Source organism: Phocoena sinus, chromosome 2 (genome assembly GCF_008692025.1).
Source record: "Phocoena sinus isolate mPhoSin1 chromosome 2, mPhoSin1.pri, whole genome shotgun sequence".
Classification (NCBI taxonomy): domain Eukaryota; kingdom Metazoa; phylum Chordata; class Mammalia; order Artiodactyla; family Phocoenidae; genus Phocoena; species Phocoena sinus.
In genome coordinates, this window is record NC_045764.1 from 45,642,226 (window position 1) to 45,660,695 (window position 18,470).

The following is an 18,470-nucleotide window of genomic DNA, read 5'->3' on the forward strand; positions in this document are numbered from 1 at the left end:
TATTGTCTGGAACAGGGATGGTTGTAAAATGACATCACTATAGCCTCTTGCTTCTTCTCATTGTTGAAAGTCCATGGAAAATGACCTGCATTTTTAGAAACCAAATTAGGCTCCACAGTTTTGCCTTCCTTTCTTTTTGTGGACTTTCAGTCACAATGTAGAACTTTCAGGTCACTAGTTTTTTGGCTTTTAGGAAACTAAATGTACAAACTAAACTTTGAGGAGAGGAGATTTTTCTTTCTTATACCTGATGGCTCCACACAAGAAATTGCTTGTTACAAGTAGAGTTTGCTGGGGACCCCAGAACAAACAGATAACGTCTAAGTTCAGCCAACGGCAATCAGCTGACATTTCCTATTTGTATTAGATTCCATATGTGGAATTCTTCTATGTGGACCTTATTTGTACAGATGGATTACAATGAAAATTGCATTAATTTTCTACACAGTAAAGGTCAGTAATTGAAGCGTGAACCAAGAAACTATTGTGTAAAATGCTGTATCTCATATTTAGGAAAGGTCATGCAGGGCAATAATATCTTGTTTTCATTGCAGAAGGTATAAATACTTGCATTAGAGTTTCTTTTCTTTTTTCCAGCCCAACAATCACTTAGGTAGAATATTTCAGCATTTACTAGTAACATCAGGAAGAAAGAATCATAAGGGCATGTAATAAAAAAAAAAAAACCTGCCTATTGCTATCATAAAGAGACTGCATTGTGATGCCTGCATTGTGGGTTGGTTTGTTTTTAACTCAGCTGTCAGAAATAGGACTTGAATCGTCTGTTCTTTTAAGATTATCAATGAGTTCACAATTGCTTTACAGTGTTTGGGGGGTGGGGATCATCCTTTCATGTCAGTTATGGGTGAAAAACAGATATGGATGTTTTCCTTTAAGAAAATAAGAAATATCTGATACATTTTTGTTGATTGATGGTGGAACGTGGTGGAACATTTTATAATGAAAGGATGCAGATGAATATTATATCTCTATTCTCTTTTCACAAATTAGGATGATATTATTAAAATTTAAGTATATTTTAAACCATCAATCTTAGTTGTAAAAATGATTTTCATCCTACAAATAGATGAGTTCACTCATCATTACCCAGGCAGAGCCTTCTTAGAGAGAGAAGGATGTGGCGTATATATCAATTTTTATTATGTATCAATATTTAGGAATTCTTGTTGTAAATTAACCTCATAGTCCTTTGGTTGAGTTGTTCAGGGCCAGCATAGCTCATGCCCTGTGTTTTCTTGTTCCAGAAAGAGAAGATGATCTATAGTATCTCAACCAGGGAAGACTCGTTCTTGGAGGAAGTCTTCTTACAATTTAGTAGTGAGAGTAGTTTTGTTTATGATTCCTTTGTGCCTTCTTAAGAATGTCAGAAACAAAGCAAATTAGTTTGATCAGTGATTTTTTTTTTTTGTAGCTATTGACTAAGCCATGGTACTTTAAGATGGTGTAATATTTTTAAGAAAATGAAAAGTCAGGTAATATCTTTGAAAGGTTAACAATAGTTGAATACACACACATATTTTCAAGGCATATACAGTCTATATACAGGGCATGTTGTAGAGGACCTACTTATGGATAATTTTCAGGGGAATAAAGTAAATGGTTGTTCCGATGTAACTCCTTTTAATTTGAATTAATATTATATTCAGTGATGAAGTGATTTAATTGCTAACATTTCAACTGTGCCATCTTACTTCCAAGACTTTAATATTAAAATGGATTCCAGCCAATTCTTAATTATCAGTTTATGCATGTTTTGCATGAAAAGGGATCAGCTTCCCTATTTCCTGCCGTCTTTTCTCTGAACCATTGATTTGCTCACATCCCTTTTAAAAACTCAAACTTCCATTCTTAAAAACGTTTGGCTTCATTACCTTCAGAAATAATCCAGAAATGTTATTAATCTGACATTTGAAGCATTATTCTGCTACCAGGTTCACTAATAGCCCCAGTACTTATGGATTTTCTTTGTGATTTCTACTGTAAGGATTATACTTGGTAGATTACTCCCAAATATTGTGAAATATGGTGTGCCAGACTATAAATTAGATGGATTAGCCATCCTTTTATTAGCTAATGTGCACTAACTGGTGCTCTGACGTTATAGACTATACTACATCTGGATATTTATCTTGCCGTGGTCTAAAATTTTTACATTATGCTAATATAGAATACATTGGACATTGTATCTCAATTATCCACAAGTCATTATTTTTCTGAGTATAGTAACCATTCCTACAAGAGGAATTTCCTATTGAAATCCACTCTGTTTCAGTGTGGTTTGCCTTAAGTCCCAATTATCCAATGAGTTTGCAAGGTAATTGATAGATAATTTGCAAAATAATTGATAGAAAGGTGGGGACATCACTTTTTCTTCAAGGGAATATAGTAATTTAAAGTAAGTAATAAATGACACAAAAATAATAATTTAAAATGAGACCATTTTGAGTAAGAATTATTTAAATGATTAGATTTATAAGATTATTCTTATTTGTAGAGTGTTTACAATTTGCAGGCTGTTTTTATACGCTTTAGCTCATTCAGTACTCAAAGTAAACCATTAAATTTGATATTATTTTCCCCATATGCTAATGAACTAACCCAGGTGAAGAGAAATATAATAATGCATCAGAGATTTCCCAGCCAGGATAGTAGCGAGACTCAAATCCAGCCCTTCTGATCTAAATCCTGTTTATTTTGGGCTATGTTACATTGTTATGAAGGAAACATGTCATTAATTTATTGGTCCATGTTTCCGCATTATTATTGACAACCTTTATGGAGTGTTTTCTCTGTATCTGTGATTGCTACTTTCATCAGAATTTGTATACTATGTTGGGTGTTAGCGATGCAGTGCCTGGGTGAGTCAGGACTGCTAAAGGTGATGTTTGAGCTGAGTCTTAGGTGATAAATATTTTATCTTCTACCCTCCTCATTCCCCCACCTCAAAGAAAGATAAAGGACACGCACAGCTAAATCAGTAACTGCAGCTAATTGTGTGTTTACCTATGGTAGTGACAGTTATAGAAAACCATTAGCCCTGTTTGCCTTGTAATGGCGTGGCATCTGTCAATTGGCTCAGAGAAACTTTTAAGGAAATCAATCTTCCCAGGGTCTAATTCCAAATATTTTTTTTTTCCAAATTGTTCCCAATTTTTCAAAACTGTTTCTTCAACATCTTGCTCATGATGATGTTTATTCCTTTTACTTTTTCAGCCCTCTCATTTGATCCCTGATGAGAATCCTGTTGCAGGCCAAAGAAACATGTTGGTAAATACCAGTCAGTGTAGAAGGAAGGGCTCTATGTAATGAACAGATAGTTAGAGCAGTTTATAACTACTTAGAAATGATACTGGTTCAAAATCCAGTCTGCTTCATATTCATTTCCCAAAGCAAAAATACTACTTGAGAAGGAAGTATTCTCCTGAAAGACTGCAGACTTTTCCCCCGATTTTAATAGCATACCATGAAGGGGTGTGTGTGTGTGTGTGTGTGTGTGTGTGTGTCCGTCCATGCACACAGGACGTAGCTCATGGGAAGAAACCTTAAAGACAGTTCCCAGTGCATTAAGCCAGATTCCCAAAGAACAATTTTTAATCTCATGTATCAGAAATATTACTTTTTGTTCTTTGTTATGACAGATGCTGAGAGGTTTTTTTTTTTTCCCCTGCTAAATGCCACTCAGTCGATTTCTGATGTTTATAATTCTTCAGGTTTTCAAATTGCAGGCTTTTAATATTCAGTGGGATGAAACAGACCAAACAGATTCCCATTTAAAGTCTAAAGTCGTATTTTTGCGTTATCTTTGCCCTGGGTGGTTGGCATTACTGGGACGATCCTGAGATAGAAATTTTGCATCAATCCCTTGTGGGAATCCTGTGACAAATACTACTCAGTTTTTAAGCATGTCCCAAGAATCTTTCCTGACGTGGTCAATTTTCAGGACTAGCTCTTTGGTTTTGCTTAGCTAATTAATAGAGAAATGAGAAATTTTTTTCCTGAACCAGAACATGTGGGAAAGATTTAAAGTAGCATACTGATTATATAATGAATTTTTAGCTGTAAATTCATTTTGATGGTGTTAATTCTCTCCCAGAGGCTCGAAGCTAGTTTATTGCACCTACAGTGCTATGCTCTTTGGAGACATTGGGGAAGCCAACAAAGCCTTGAAGAAGAAAAAATCCACTGCATGACTGATTCATTTATTTATTTATTGGCTTTGTTCTTAAAGAACAACCATGTTACAACACAGGCACATTATTTGTTCTTCAGTCAACTGTCTCTAAAACTTAGCCACTAAAGACTCAGTGTTGTTTTTCTTTTTTTTTTTTTGACATTTTATAAACAAAAGGACAATGAAAAAATGATGATCTTACATACATTTCATATAATAATATGCATTTTTAGGTTACAGATTTGGAGTTTGTCATTATTTTTCGTACAAGTATCGTTACAGTTACATTATTATTCTTACAGTCATTCTCTGTAATATATAACAAAGCAAAGGAACCTTTTGAACTTTGAATTCTGGATCTGAAAATTTCCATGCTTTCATCTCTTCTGTTATACGTTATTACCTATTTGCTCATAAAGTAGCCCTAAATCATGCGAATTTTACTTATGCCTTGGTGTTTTTTTCAAGTAATGAGAAGTAAAATCCATTCTTTCTGAAATGAAGGAATCTAAAAATACGTGTTCAGCCACAATTATCTTGTTCATTGGTTTAATCACACCAGTGGCCATCACTATTTTTATTACACATTTCCCTCTATAAATTAGAAGCCTTATATGTTAAGGAAAAATATAAGCACATGTGATAAGAGTTTCCTTTTTCTGAATGAATCACTGTTACTCTTCCTAGGCAATTTGGTAGCAGCCGCAGATGTAATGCTGTGTTTGCTAAACTGTGTTATCACCACATTCCCTGGTTCAATCTGAAATGTGTAAATAAAGCCAGCATGTTGCAGATAGAACTGCCAGATGATCTTTCGTACAACGCAGGGCAACAGGAGTAGACTTGTCCTGGAAGATCGTTGCTTTTGAAACTTAAATGAACCCCAGGATTCTTTAAACTAGCCAAAAGGTTATTTGTTCTTTTGTCTCTTCGTATTCTTGAAGGGCAAGGACTTATGTTTATGAAGCACCTGGAGTGTACCAAATGATTTGCATATGATACAATATTTAATTCTCCAAATACTCCAGTCAGGGTCAGGATTATGATCTCCCTTTTCCAGATAGCAGAATTGTGACTCAGAACCCATTAGGAACTTGACATGATCACAAAGCTCGTAGATAACAAGACCCATGTTGAACTCACTTCCCTCTGACTCCATAGCCTGTGATTAATAAAATATGCAGGCCTGTGGAGTTGGTACATCTTAAGTTTTTTTTGTTTTTTGTTTTTTTCCCCCCTAACTTTGCATCTGTTGTAAACCCTGGCTACTCCAGCTCCTAGGTAAGAATGAATGCATTTTGTTATAATGTAAATTATGGTATGTATTTTATGCAAATTATACATAAAGTTTGCTAAAATGTTTAGCAAGAAAAGTTAAAAAATAAGTAAGAATGGAAAGAAATGTTTTTCCCCAAATATTTTCAAAAAGTGTAATTTAACATACATTCTCATGAAAACTGGGCAAATAATACTAGAAATGAACAGTCGATAGAAATATGTAACTGAATGAAATGTCTACAAATCATGTATTATATAGTGAGTCTAGAGAACAGAGATCCATAGACACTAAAGAAGCAAATGACAAAAAGAACAAGTGTGAGCTGAACGTGTACCTTGTGAAATGTCCACTCTTCCTTTGGGCTTAATAGTCCTGGACTGGAATTCTCTGCCACATATATGTGAACATGGACAAATGTGGACATAGACACATCACTTAACCTCTTTGTACCTTGGTTTCCTATTAATGGAAATGCTAATATCAAAGACATATAACATGTCCATTGGTATACTGGCAGATATAATTAAAGACCCATGAAATCAATAGTACATGTTTTAAAAGGTAAAGTTTGCAGTGTAGAGAGTGAAAAGAACATTTGCTACTAGAATGATGAAAAGAGTAGAGGTGTGATGCAAATTGAAAGAACAAGACTGTAGTTGGTGTGGACTGGCATCCCTAGGAAAGATTTCACGAAGGCCAGGAGTATAAGTTGGATCTTTAGGTCATTCTGCTGGAGTTGGGAGCCTGGAATCTTCTTACTTCTTACTGTTTGATAATGCTTTTTCAGTGAGTAAATAATAATAATAAAGAGTACATGTTTAATGAATAATCAAGTACTGACAATCCATTTCTCAAGATAATTGTTGACAGACTAACTGATGAATGTCTGTTCACATTTACTGTCTACCACTGGGACCATGATCACATCACTGAAACATGTAAGCTTAAGTTACAAACCTGCTGAAGAGCCTTCAGCTGTCAATAGTTACTTTTAGAAGACTATTTCTGGAAACATGATGTTAATTTACACAGCCCGAAAGATGTGTTTACAAATCTCTCTGTGCATCATGACTTTTCTTTTAGATCAAATGACTGTTCTTCCACATTTATCTCATCTTCCATTCCAAGGTTTAATTATGCATGTATGAAAAAGGGCAAGGAAGGTATTAATGTGTTGACTTCAATTGCATCAATATATTAAAAACCTTGTGAAGAGTCAAATGATACCAGTCTTATTAGCATGCTGTCAAATGATTCAAACAGAATATCGAATAACTTAATTCTGAAATTGTTGTACTCATACAATGCCTCAATCAATGAGGCATGATTATTGCTAATAGAAAACTTTTCCAATACGCCACCATGATGACTTGAAATTATGATTTTTTTCATCCACTATGGAATCAAAATAAAGCTTTTGCAAGTTAATTTTACAAACAATGAAATCTCTGACAGCAGGAATGCTATTGTAAATTTAGTTTAAACATTTAGCATTGAGGGTTATTTAATTTTGTAGTGATAATGTGAATGCAGATTTCGATGAAACACAGCATCATGGCTAATAAGATATTCATATAAATTGAAGGGATCTTTGAAGCAGAAATGTACAATTGATAGATCATGGTGCCCTGACTATCCATGATCGCATACAGACAAGTGATTATGCACCACCAATTGAATTAGAAGCTGTAGTGTCCACATTTATAAATATTTTATGTATACAGAGTTGGGATAGCAACAGCAGTTTTCATGGCAGAGATATGTTCGGATATAAAAATATACTTTCAGCATGGCAGTGTGCACTTTGTTTTTGCTGCCAGTCGTCCATCCATCAATCTGATTTTAAGAATGTTTGAAACCTTTGAAGAACTCTCAGTCAACTTAAACATTCCCCAAAGCTATTGAACTCTTTGTGAAAAAAAGAAATCTTTTAAATGTTTGTTGCATTTTGGTCGTATCAGTTGGAATTTTTTTTTTTTTTTTTTGTGGTACGCAGGCCTCTCACTGCCGTGGCCTCTCCCATTGTGGAGCACAGGATCTGGACGCGCAGGCCCAGCGGCCAAGGCCCACGGGCCCAGCCGCTCCGCGGCCTGTGGGATCCTCCCGCACCGGGGCACAAACCCGCGTCCCCTGCATCGGCAGGCAGACTCTCAACCACTGCGCCACCAGGGAAGCCCAGTTGGAATATTTTTAATCAAAATTTTTGATGACTGAAAATGCTAAGTAACTTCATCTTTGGAAGCCTTTAGTAAATGGAAGTGAATTTTACAAGAACTGGCATAAAAGATATTTAATTTTTTTTCTTTACAAAAGAAAGGGATATTCAGCACAAAGCAAACTGTGAGGTCAAATAGTTGACCTATTTTTGCACGATTCAGTGTTTAAGTTCTGAAGTTACACTTTGGATTATCTCAATTTGTGGGATAAAAAAAAATTTTGATTTTTAATAGGATAAATATAAATTCTACCCAGGAATGGAAGGAAATTGAGAAGCCTTTAATTTTTCAGCATAAATTTTGTGGAGAATCATAGAGACAATTTATTTAAAGTTTTATCTTGAAAAAAGATTGACAGAGAAAGTTCATATGAATGGATACAAGATATCATGACTTTGAAATTATTTGGACAGAAATATATACAGATTTCAATATTTAAAATATAGAATTGAGAATTTTCTTCATGTATCACATTTTTGTTGTGAGTTTTCAAGGTACTTCAGTGCCTGGAGAGAGAGTCTTTTTGTAATTAAAATTATGGCCTATAGTAGAGTCAATTAAAGGTGTCAATTTAATGACCATTAAGTGCAATTCTGAAGATAAGTAAGAACAATTTTATGAAATATTATAAGTGAAAAGATGACATTAAAGAAGTACACTTTTTGGAAAAGTAATCTTAGCATGGGACTATGAACAGATATAACTAGGAAACAAATTAAATATATGAATATGTAGCATGGATAATCATTCTTCATGTATCATTTTAAAATTCAGATAATATAAGCACATCTCTTTTGTTCTAATGTATGTAAAATATATTTTTTTATTTTGAAACAATATTATGAAAATTAAATGAAATAACTTTATAGATCTACTAATAAACCAAGTTGTCAGTTGATAAATATTTCAAAAATTTATAATTCTGATTGCTTTCACTCTTAAAAGTGTACAGATACGTTTCATAAATTATGCTGGTACCCTAGATACAGTGGAATTCTTTGGCCTAGTCTTTAAATATTGAATATTCAAACTAAAACATCAAATTTATTAAAAAGTAAAAGAACATTGTGAGAATCATTTTTTATTTTGGTGTACTAACTCAGGCTTTTCTTCACAACCAGAACCTCCACGTTTGGCTGTTCCATAGGGGGAAAAAAAATCAGTCAACTAAGATAGGGAATTTTTATGAAATTGAGCCACATGGAAATTTGAGTCATTTTCCAAGAAATTGTTTTGACCTAAACTCTACACTGTTGAGAAGAGGAAGCCACTTTTGCCCTTTGGGTCAAATTCCCTGGTGCTTTCAAATCCTCCTTTATAAACATGAATGCTTCTGTGACAGACAGAGATGGGTTTTCACCATTGTGCCCATTAATAGATGTTGGTGGATTGCTGAAGATGAATTAAGTCACTCTGACAGTCTATCCAATTTTTGATGCGAACGACTTGAAGAATTAGAGTCAGTAAGAGAATAAGGGAAAGAAGAAATTTAAAATTGAGTGAAAAAGTAAAAATGTCTTGTGAGTTTGACTTTGCAAGAGGAAGCAATGAGTATGACCTCTCCTGTACAGAATGGTGGCATAAATGGGTACAGAACAGAAGGTAAGAAGTTATTCAAACCAGCCCAGCACCCTTACTCAAAAGGGGGTAGCAATGGTATATTCTAATCTCAGCCCCTCTCTTTGCTCTGTTTCTGCCAGTAGCTCCATAAACAAGGGCAGATGCAAGAAGGGAAATTTGTGCTCTTTGACATTTCAGCCATACTGGTGCTTTTACCAGTCACTGCAATCAGTATGGGGTGGTGTGTTTTCCTTCTTCCATCCATGGGTCCAGTTTGATGGGACAGAGAATACAAGATGAGAATGAATTTTTTTTTCTTTTGCTGCAAAGAAGATTATTATAGAAATGGTCTCTTAAATTTAGAAGATATTTGCTCAATAATTTAGTACAATTCTAACCCAAGTAAAATTTTAGGTAGAAAAGAAATGTTTTGTTAGATTTATTTGAGGTTTTAGGTACTATATGTTAGATGTGACAGCTACAGTGACCCAGCCAGGCCTGAGCTAAGAAGACACTAACTAAATCCCAGTTACAGTAGAGTTCATAAGGGAGCTAGGATATGGTATCAGAATATAAGAAATAGCATGAAAATGCCACTCTTCAGGGAATCCTCTTTTCTCCAATATGGGAGTAATTTCTAAATTATTTTTATAAACATTAGCTACCTAACATGGTAAAACACATTTTAGTTTTCTATAAGCGAAGTAAGGGTAATATTCTTAGAAAGCTGAATTCCATATACAAAATCTGGATATCCAACATGCCTTATTGTTACCTGCTGGAAACCTTTCTGAAGGACTAATGAGAGAAGGGTAAGTAAGCTAGCCTTGTGAAGACAGAAGAAATCAGGGTCAGCCAATGGAAAGGATTGCAGAATTCTCTGAGAGAAGCAGCACCTCCACAGGGAAATGAAGTTCTGTTGTCTGTGGGGCTCCCCTTTATCAGCTCATGATATTGAGGTAGCGACATGCTTGCGCACTACAAGTGGTCACATCTCACGAGTAGGCAGGGACCTGGGGGAGTCAATAAATAAGTTGTGAAAAACGTAAATTTATCTCTGAAGTCACTCTGTTGATAATAACCACGCTATGATAATATGGCATAATAATTTCTATAGCAGACCAATAAAAATGAAGTAACTGAGTTAAATCTTTTATGTTTCTTAGGAATCTGAGAAAAAGGGCTTAATTGAAAGAATCTATATGGTACAGGATATTGTCTCAACTGTTCAAAGCATCTTGGAGGAGATAGCTTCTTTTGGAGAAAGAATTAAAAAGTAAGTTCTACATTTGTGTTGTTGTGAAGTGAAACTGCCATCCACTAGGACAAACGAGGGTGGGGAGTCTTAGGAAGGATAGGATCAGAAAATGCAAAAACAAAGAAAAAACAAAAGCAACAGTCTGGGCCTTTTAACTTTGGTTGGTGTGTTCTTTGGGCTTGTCAATTTCACAGGGTGGCTGTATGGCCCAATTTACACCAGTTGTCCCAGCATAATTATTAATAGTGTCTCTATTCATTCTCAAAAATATTCTCGTTTAAGCGATAAGCTATAGATTAAAAAATAGATTGTCCTATACAGAAATAAAAAAGGAAGCAAATATGCTTTAAAGGAGGCTTTTTCATCTGAATCGCAGAATACAGTAAGTGCCTTGAGTGAAAGTTTTTTCTCTGTTCTCCAAAGAATGGTACCTAACTAGTAACATTGCAGATGCAAAGATGTAAAGTTAATTCATCACATACATGGACAGCTTAGGACAGGGGTCAACAAACTTTCTCCATAAAGGAACCAAGAGTAAATGTTTTCAGCTTTGGGCTATATGGTTTGTGTCACAGCTACTCAGCTCCCTTGTTTAAGTGTAAAAGCAGATAGTTAATATGTAAATGAATGGATGTGATATGTATTCCAATAAACCTTTATTTATAAAAACAAATGTCAGGCTAGATTTGACTCAGCTCCAACCCATAGCTTGCCATCCACCTACATTAGGGCATAAAGGCTAAATTCTCTAATGGAGTCTCAACTGACAAAAACTCTCTTGTGATTCATGTTTTTATTTTTTTATTTATTTTGTTTTATACATTGTGAACTCTGCGTAACTTGGTCTTCATATGATACCAATGAACAGAGCAGGTTTTTTCTTTCTTTTGAATTGTAGATGTTTGTTCCCCCTTTAAATCCAGAGTTGTGTCAGCCATGTTGTTCTTTCTAAAGATTAATTAATACTGTTTCTTATTTTATTGGCCATTCTAGTTTCTTTAAGTAAAGAACATAATATTTAGAAATTACATGGGTAAAGAAGAGACTAAAAATAGTGCAAAAAGCCAAGTGAAATTTTGTCTATCAAATGCAGGGAAATCAATAAGTGGTGATTAACATCAGGAAATATAAACAGCTAATACGGAACTTTCTGTGGTTACTGATGCTATTCCTCCATCCCGTATTACATGAAATTGCCCTTGAGTGTCCATTTATTGTTGGCATAGCAAACATGTTTCTTTTGCTTAAAAAAAAACAGGTTCAAAGTCATCTTCAAATGTAGTGAGTTTTTACTGAACTTACACATTGTTATTCCCACGAACAATGTCAAGAAAAATTAAAGAGCAGTAGGGGGCTTTGGTCATGTATATTGATATTTATCTGCTTTATTTCTCTAGGTTTCATATAAATTGAAACATGATTCCTGAATGTACCCTCAAAATTGCTTAGCAGAAACATAAGTGACAGTAGAAAATTAGTGAAATGATGAAGAGAGCATTTATAATTCTTCATTCACGCATTCAACTATCAGTGTTTGAGTTTCAGGCACTGGCTTTGTTTAAGAATGAGAAATGTGGGCTTCCCTGGTGGCGCAGTGGTTGAGAGTCTGCCTGACGATGCAGGGGACACGGGTTCATGCCCCGGTCCGGGAAGATCCCACATGCCGTGGAGTGGCTGGGCCCGTGAGCTGTGGCCGCGGAGCCCGTGCATCCGGAGCCTGTACTCCGCAACGGGAGAGGCCACAACAGTGAGAGGCCCGCGGTAGAGAAACATCAACTAATGTCATGTGCCAGCCAGATACTGTTCTAAGCCCTTTACATAGCAACTTCTTTAAGGAGTTACTTAAAGGAATTGGATTAAATGATTCCAACAACCCTACAGAGTAAGGATTGTTAGTATCCCCATTTTACAGATGAAGAAACTGAAGTACAGAATGATTAAATATGAAGCCCAGATCACACAACGAGTAAGCCATGGATCTTCGGTTTGAACTTCCCCTCCTCACTTTACACTATAATGTCATTATCCTCTGGGGATCTATTCTCTTTCTTTGTGTGTTTTTTAAAATAAATAATACTTTAGTTTTAATTCATTTTTTTGTTGTGGTATAGTTGATTACAATAGTATATTAGTTTCAGGTGTGCAAGATAGTAAATTTTTATAGATTATATTCCATTTAAAGTTATTATAAAATATTGGGTATACTCCCTGTGTTGTACAATATATTCCTGTAGCTTATTTATTTTATACAGAGTAGTTTGTACCTTTTAAACCCCCACCCCCATCTTGCCACTCGCCACTTCCCTCTCTCTAGGAATCTATTTTCCAACGAGGGAGAACACTAATAAGACAATTAGAATAGGATTGATACTAGGTAGAGGTTAGGTAGGATGTGGGGGGAGGTCCCACATCCCAGGAAGGTTGTAGGAGAGAGAGAGAAACAAAGGAAAGTTCTGAAGAAGCAACAACTTATCAGCATCTCTGAGAATGAGAAGAGCTAGCTGGGCACAGAGTTGATGAATGGGGGCTTCAGTAGGTGGGCACCTTTGTGCAGAGGCTCAAAGCCCAAGACTGTGCTAGATACAGGGAGATGGAGGGGTGTCAGTATGTCTGTGCCACTGGGGATGGACATGGCAGAGCCTGGAGATGCGGCTGGTCATGCAGGGCCTTGAGTAGATGGAAAAGCAAATGAAAAAAATTGAGTGAGGGAGGTACTGGCAGCAAAGAAGATAAGAGGATGTGGAGTGGGGGCAAGACTGAGGCAAGAAGGCCATGTCCTTTGGTAAAAGTATCTCCATGTTTGAATGTCTGTTAATAGACAAATGTAGCTGTTGTGCAGTTGATAATGGTCAAGGAACTGTGTCTGATGAGAAGAGGTCAGAGTGATTTAAACAGGCCCCCAACTCTACAGTGCTTTTGACGGCGGCTGTGCCCAACACAGCTGTGGTGGCCACGTCTGAGATGTATTTTCAGCCATGAACAGAGCACTATTCTACCCAGCTGCAACACAGGAAGGCACATGAGGCTCAACTCCTATTAATTCTTTGGCCATTCATTACTACAGTGACCTTAAAGTTCCCACTGGGCATTCAAGAACAGCGTCATGTGTAACTCTGTTGGAATTCCATTGTAATTCAGCGCATAAGGACCAGGAAAAACTTTTACCCCAACTTTTGGCAGCTAACAAATAAATAGACTTACATAAATCTCTCAGAGCAAGGCTTCCCTGCTCCTGACAGCAAAGACCCTGATGATTTTGCATTTGCATGGAGTGAACGGTATTTTCTTTTCTCTACATTCTCTAATTACCTTCTTTCATTGTATACAGGTTTCAAATGTATGCATGCATCAGGCTAACATTTGCTTAACATGTGACATTTATATTATCCCAGGCAGCAGACAGGGTCGGTCAGAATACTGAGGTATCTTGTATGTCCTGTTACGACAGAGTGGTGGCTCCAACACTTGTGTCCTTGAGTGGTGAGGGAAATCTCCACAGAGGAGGTAATGAAATTAAGGTAGACCTAGGACAGGGGAGTCATCCCTGCAAATGTTCCAGAGTAAGGCTTAGAAGGCACACTCCTAGGAAGAAGAACTTCTTTGAAGTAATATTATGAAATATTAAGCAACGAAGATGAGAAAGCAGGATAAGTGAAGTTTGAATGATGGTGAGCACGTGGGGAATGATAGCTTGATGGATCTTATATTTTATCTAAAGTTACATGTTTAAGGGGCAGAAAATGAAGGCAGAAAGACCAAGGTGAGGACAGGAGGCCAGTTGTGAGGAGAGAGTTCACAGACTGGGGTGAAAACCATGCATGTATGAAGGAAAGCATCATGTGGGTAAATCACGAAAGAATGGTCTACAGGATTTTATGACCCTCGTTTCTGTTTCCATGGGTAGAAGAGTCAGAGGACTTCATTTTTCCATGCCTAGGAAATGAGGAAAATAATGACTTCATTGACACAAAGGTCAACTAGTGGGGCACCCAGTTGGGAGAGAAACTCTAGGATGGAGTTTTACCCACCTTACTGGATGTGATCACAGTAATTTCTGGGTTTTGTTTTGAAATTTTGTCAAAGACATTCTTAGGATGTGTTAGTGAACCTGAAGAGTTGAATGAATGAATGGAGATTCCTTGGATTTTTTTCATTCATTGAAAGGTTTGAGTCAGGGATTCCCTATTTAGAATTTAGGGAGCTGCCAAGTCAGGAAGTCTGGGGATTTCTATGAAAATATTTAACAAATTGTTTAATTTTGAGACGGAAAGCTTTGATTTATCAGAATTCTTCAATCTTGGGCATTCTATGAAAGACAAGATACTCCATGGTAACTGGAGTGATGGTCTAGTAAGTTTTTGAGTGTTAGTGCCAGTATCTTTGAACTAAGTCCTCAGTCTTACAAGCAGGAATATTCAGTGGATTAAATGAGTAAAATGTGCCATCTTACATTTTCTGAAATGTCTACAACTCTCTGGATTCAGATCCCAGTTCTGCCACTTATACTGGAGTAAGTGATTGGGGCCAGTTATTACCTTTTCTGACTCAAGTTCTCATCTGTAGAATGGGCATAATAATAATTGCTACTTCATAACATTCCTGGATGAATTTGTGCCTATAAAGAGTTTAAACCAGTGGATGGCCTTTAATATATAATATAAAATATTAATATAAAAATATTAACTATTATGAGTATTATTTTTGGTAAATTGCTTTGACCTTCTTCCTCTGTGTCTTAAATTTTTTAAAAACTGTGAAACATTTAAACATTTTACCACTAAAACTGTGGGTTGCCAAGAGAAAAATACATGACTTAACTGACTTGGCTGTTGGGAGGGCTAATCTGACAGTGTGTCTACGAATGTGTCTGGTACATATCTCCACTTTTAGCATCCAACACATAAACACATGTGACACACCATGCACACAAGCAGACGATCATTGAGATCTTTATAAGGATTGCATTAATTGGGAAAAAAATGACATCTTGTTAAAATTTATGTTTTCTGACATATGAATGTAATATATTCCTTCATCTACTTAGATCATCGTTAATTTACCTCAGTATTTGAGAGTTTTATGTATAAAAATTTGACACATTTTTGTGAGATATAGTCTGAAGTATTTGATTGGTTTCATGCTATTTTTGTTTGTTTTTGCGTTATGCGGGCCTCTCACTGTTGTGGCCTCTCCCGTTGCGGACCACAGGCTCCGGACGTGCAGGCTCAGCGGCCATGGCTCACGGGCCCAGCCGCTCTGCGGCATGTGGGATCTTCCTGGACCGGGGCACGAATCCGTGTCCCCTGCATCGGCAGGCGGACTCTCAACCACTGCGCCACCAGGGAAGCCCGGTTTCATGCTATTTTAAAGGGTATCTTTTTTTTCAGATTTCATCTCTACCTGTCTGTTACTGGGATATAAAAGTGAAATTAATATTCCTACATTGACTTTGAATCTATCAACCTTGATAAACTTAATTATCTTAATTTTTATATGAAAATTATTATTCTGGTTGTTGTATTACATAAACATATCATCTAGGAATAATTTTTTTTTCTTTCTTATTTTTCAGTCCTTATACATTTTACTTTGTTTTCTTGCTTTATTGTACTGGCTAGTAGCTCCAGTACAGTGTTGAACAGGATTGGTGTTGGTGAACATTCCTTTCTCATACACGATCTCAGAGAGAAAGTTTTCAACATTTTACCCTTAAGAATGTTGTTTTCTGTAGGTTTTTGTAAAGGTGCTTTATTAGCTTAAGGAATTTCCCTTTTATTCCTAGTTTGCTGAGAGTTTTTATCGTGAATGTAGGTTGAGTTTTGTTAAACATTTTTCTGCATTCATTGAGATAACCTTATGGTTGTTTTTGTTTTCTCCTATTTTTGTTAATGTGGTATATTATTATGATTGATTTTCAAATATTAAACCAATCTTACATTTCTGGAATAAACTCAGCTTCATCATGCTATCCAATCTCTTTATATATGCTGGGATTTTATTTACAATTTTTTTGCCTAGGATTTTTGCAGCTGTGACCATCAGTGAGATTTGATATATAGTTTTCTGTTCTTGAAAATTCTTTATGGTGTGAAGGTTATTCTAGACTCATACAATAGGTGGGCAGTGTTCTCTCTTTACCATTATCTGGAAGAGTCTGTGTAAGCCTGTTGTAATTACTTCCTTTAAGATTTTATATAATTTTCTAGTGAAGTATCTGGGCCTGGAGTTTTCTTTCAGGGAAGATTTTAATTAAATATTCAGCTTCTGTAGTATATATAGAGATCTGTTCAGCTATTCTATTTCTTCTCATATCTGTTTCTGTAAGTTGTCATTTTCTAAGAGTTTTTCCATTTCATTTAAATTTTCTACTTTTGACATGAAGTCGTTTATAAAATCCTCTTACTATCTTTGATGACAGTAGAATCTGTAGCATTGTTCACTTTTTTATGCTCAAAATTGTGTTTTCCCTTCTTTCTTCTTGACAGTCACTTATCAATCGTTAGTCTTTAGCAAGAACCATCATTTGCCTTTGTTAATCTTCCCTGTTGCCTGTTTCCTTTTCCATTAATTACTACTTTTATTTTTAATACTTTCTTCCTTCTACTTTCTTTCAGATTAATTTATTATTCTTATTCTAACTCTTTAAGGTGGATAACTAGATCATTTATTTTCAATCTTTCTGTTTTCCTAACGTAAGCATTTAAAGTGCTAAAGTTTCCTAAATGCTTAACTCCATGCCAAACATTTAGGCACTGATACTCATTATCAATTCACATTTAGTAAAAACTTTTTTCTAATTTCTATTTTTATTTCTTCCTTGCCAAGAAGTATATTGCTTAATTTCTAACAAATGGTCAACTTTTATAAATTTTTGAAAAGAAGGTTATTGAGTGTATTATTTTATATACATTCATTGATTAATTTGTTGATGGTGTTCAAATCTTTTATACTCATACTGGTCTTTATTTTTGGTTCTTCTTGTATTAATTAAAGATGTGTGTTAAAACCTTCCATTGGGGTCATGGATTTGTCTACTCTGTAGTTTGATCAGGTTTTGCTCTCTATATTCTGAAGTTATGTTATTTGGTTTGTACATGTTAAAATTGTTGTATTTTCCTGTTTAATTGGATCATTAATCAATAGAAAGTGACCAATTTTAAAAATCGGCCTTAATGTCTTGTTTAACTAATGATATGGCTATACCATCTTCCTTTTGGTGCTTTCTTCATAGTACAAGTTTTCTCTCACTTTCTTTCAACCTGTTTATGTTTTAGATATCTCTCTTGTTTCTGAGAGTCACTGTCTTTTACTTGCAGCATGCAGTGCATGCAAATTTAATGTGGTTACTGATATACTTAGATTTAAATCTGTGGTTTTTATTGTGTCTTTTTTACCCTTGCTCTGTTATTTGTTTTTTTTTTTTTTCATTATTTTCTGTAATTTTCTTCTATTTTCCTCTATATATAAGCACCCTTTTGCCATTTTGTTGCTGTTGTCGTTGTTGTTACCCTAGAGTTTACAGCATGGCTTATTACCACAGTCTAATATTAATTGTTACTATTATCATCTTCCCAGTCAATTCAGTCAATTAATCTATGTTCCATGTCTCTTCTCTTTGACATCTTCTATCCTTTTGCTCTTTGTGATGCCTTCTAAGTACTTTCTTTGGACTATCTTTCACAACCTTATTTCCTCTGATATTTAAAATCCAGTTTAATCCATGCATGGGGGTCTTAACTTTTTGTTTATTTGTTTGTTTGTTTATTTGCGATTCGCGGGCCTCTCACTGCTGTGGCCTCTCCCGTTGCAGAGCACAGGCTCCGGACGCGCAGGCTCAGCGGCCATGGCTCACGGGCCCAGCCGCTCCGCGGCATGTGGGATCTTCCCAGACCAGGGCACGAACCAGTGTCTCCTGCGTTGGCAGGCGGACTCTCAACCACTGTGCCACCAGGGAAGCCCTGGGGG

General features: G+C 35.9%; 1 protein-coding gene across 1 annotated transcript in view; it reads left to right on the forward strand.

Moving 5' to 3' along the window:
• Positions 1-18,470, forward strand: part of MCTP2 (multiple C2 and transmembrane domain containing 2) — a 299,372-nt gene that overhangs the window by 266,435 nt on the left and 14,467 nt on the right. Inside the window, 1 exon segment of the mRNA XM_032623883.1 lies at positions 10,414-10,523. Coding sequence (XP_032479774.1) covers positions 10,414-10,523 — 110 coding nt within the window.